Raw genomic sequence first — 2,121 nt, 5'->3', positions numbered from 1 at the left:
ATTTAACAACCATTAAGCAATTCTTTTTGTGTTTTCTGGACACTCTGTTACATGGACCCTAAACTACTCTCTAGCCAACAGTCTAAAAACTATAAAATAAAATTACACATGACATTGAGTAAATTAAGGAGAAACAAAATAATGCAACTATTCGTACAAAGAAAAGAAAAACTTATTGTTGGCTAGAGGATACACATTGGTTGCCTCCCAAAAAGTGCTTGATTTAATGTCGCGGAACGACGCTAAAACCTGGATTAATCAAGCTTCATCAAGGTAATATGCCTCAACCACTTCATGGGCACTCTCCGCATGCCCTAGGTAGATCTTGATTCGCTTCCCGTTCACCATGAACCTTGCACCCTCCTTATTTTCCAACTCAACCACTTTATGTGGGAACACTTTAGTGATCAAGAATGGACCTGTCCATTTGGACTTGAGTTTGCCCGAAAACAAGCATAGCCTAGAGTTAAACATAAGTACCAAATCCCCAACTACAACTTTGTGTTTCCAAATCTTTTGGTCGTGGTACTTATTCATCTTCTCTTTGTAGAGGGCTGAACTTTCATATGCTTTTAGGAGAAAGTTATCAAGCTCATTCAACCAATTAAGTTTCTGCTCCACTGCTTCATTCCAATCCGTCTTCAGTTTCTTTATCGCCCACATGGCCTTGTGCTCTAACTCAATCGGCAAGTGACAAGCCTTCCCATATACAAGTTTTAAGGAGACATACCTATGGGAGTCTTGTATGCTGTTGGGTATGCCCACAGAGCATCATCAAGCCTCATTAACCAATCCGTTCTATTAGCATTCACCGTTTTTGATAGGATATCCTTGATTTCTTTGTTGGACACCTCAACTATCCCACTAGTTTGTGGATGGAACAGAGTGGCTACATTATGGCGAACCCCCTATTTCTCCAATAACCCTTTAATAACTTGTTGCAAAAGTAGGATCCCCCATCACTATTAATGGCCCTATGTGTGCCAAATCTAGAAAATATGTTCTTTTTCAATAACGCGGTGACACTCTTCTCTTCATTGTTGGCAAGAGCTATGGCATCTACCCATATTGACACATAATACACCACCACAAGAATATATTTCATCACATGAGAGCTCACAAATGGTCCCATAAAGTCAATGCCCCATACATCAAATAACTCGATCACTAGAATGGGGTTAAACGGAGCTCTTGCCTTCACGAAATATCTCCATCTCTGTGGCACCTATCACACGCTTTGGCGAACTCATGAGCATATTGGTGGATGGTTCGCCAATAGTACCCACACTGCAAGATCTTATGGATAGTCTGGATACCAGTATTACTCCCATCCAAAGGCGAGGAATGAAATGCCTCCAAAAAACATAGCATCTCAACTTACGGCAGACAACGGCGAATAAGCCCTTCAGCAAACTCCAGTATAAGTAAGGCGCATCCCAAAAGAAGATTTCATATCATGCATGAACATTTTCCACTGATGAAAGGACAAGTCCGATGGGACTATATCACTAGCAAGATAATTCGCAAAATCGGCGAAACATGGAATCAGGTCATAAGAAGCGACCAATACATGCTCATCGGGGAAGGTATCATCAATTTCAGCCTTTTAACCCAACTCTCGCATAGCTTCATCCTCTAATCTGGATAAGTGATCGGCAACTTGATTTTCGCTCCCTTTTTTATCTTTCACTTCAAAATCAAACTCTTGCAATAGTAGTACCCATCTAATAAACCTTGGTTTCACATCCTTCTTTGACATCAAATATCTCAAAGCGGAGTGGTCAGTATGCACTATGACTTTCATGAAAAACAAAAGGGAGCAAAATTTTCGAAAGCAAATAGGAGCTCTTGTTCAGCCACAATTTACTTATTTTGTGCTTCATTTAGGGACTTCCTAGCATAATAAATGGGGTGAAGGATTTTATCCCTTCTTTGTCCAAAGTCTACACCAAGAGCAACCCCACTAGCATCACAATTCACCTCAAATGACTTACTCTAATTCGATGAAATAATTATGGGCGTAGACACCAACTTCTAATTCAACTCTCCAAATGCATTTAGACATGATTCATCAAAATTAAATATACATTCCTTCTCAAGTAACTTGCAGAGAGGATATGA

At 40.0% G+C, this 2,121-nt stretch overlaps 1 protein-coding gene across 1 annotated transcript; it reads right to left on the bottom strand.

Moving 5' to 3' along the window:
- Positions 1–258: 258 nt before the first annotated feature.
- Positions 259–663, bottom strand: LOC107019092. The gene has a single exon (XM_015219671.1). The coding sequence runs from the start codon at positions 661–663 to the stop codon at positions 259–261; it is 405 nt and encodes a 134-aa protein (XP_015075157.1).
- Positions 664–2,121: the final 1,458 nt, after the last annotated feature.

The sequence above is a fragment of the Solanum pennellii genome, chromosome 1, assembly GCF_001406875.1.
Source record: "Solanum pennellii chromosome 1, SPENNV200".
Lineage (NCBI taxonomy): Eukaryota > Viridiplantae > Streptophyta > Magnoliopsida > Solanales > Solanaceae > Solanum > Solanum pennellii.
The sequence above is the reverse complement of the archived record's forward strand: the minus strand, read 5'-3'. Positions and strand labels throughout refer to the sequence as shown.

Bases quoted from the DNA above. Each gene is read 5' to 3' on its own strand.
- LOC107019092 (XM_015219671.1), bottom strand. From the start codon at position 663: ATGTGGGCGATAAAGAAACTGAAGACGGATTGGAATGAAGCAGTGGAG.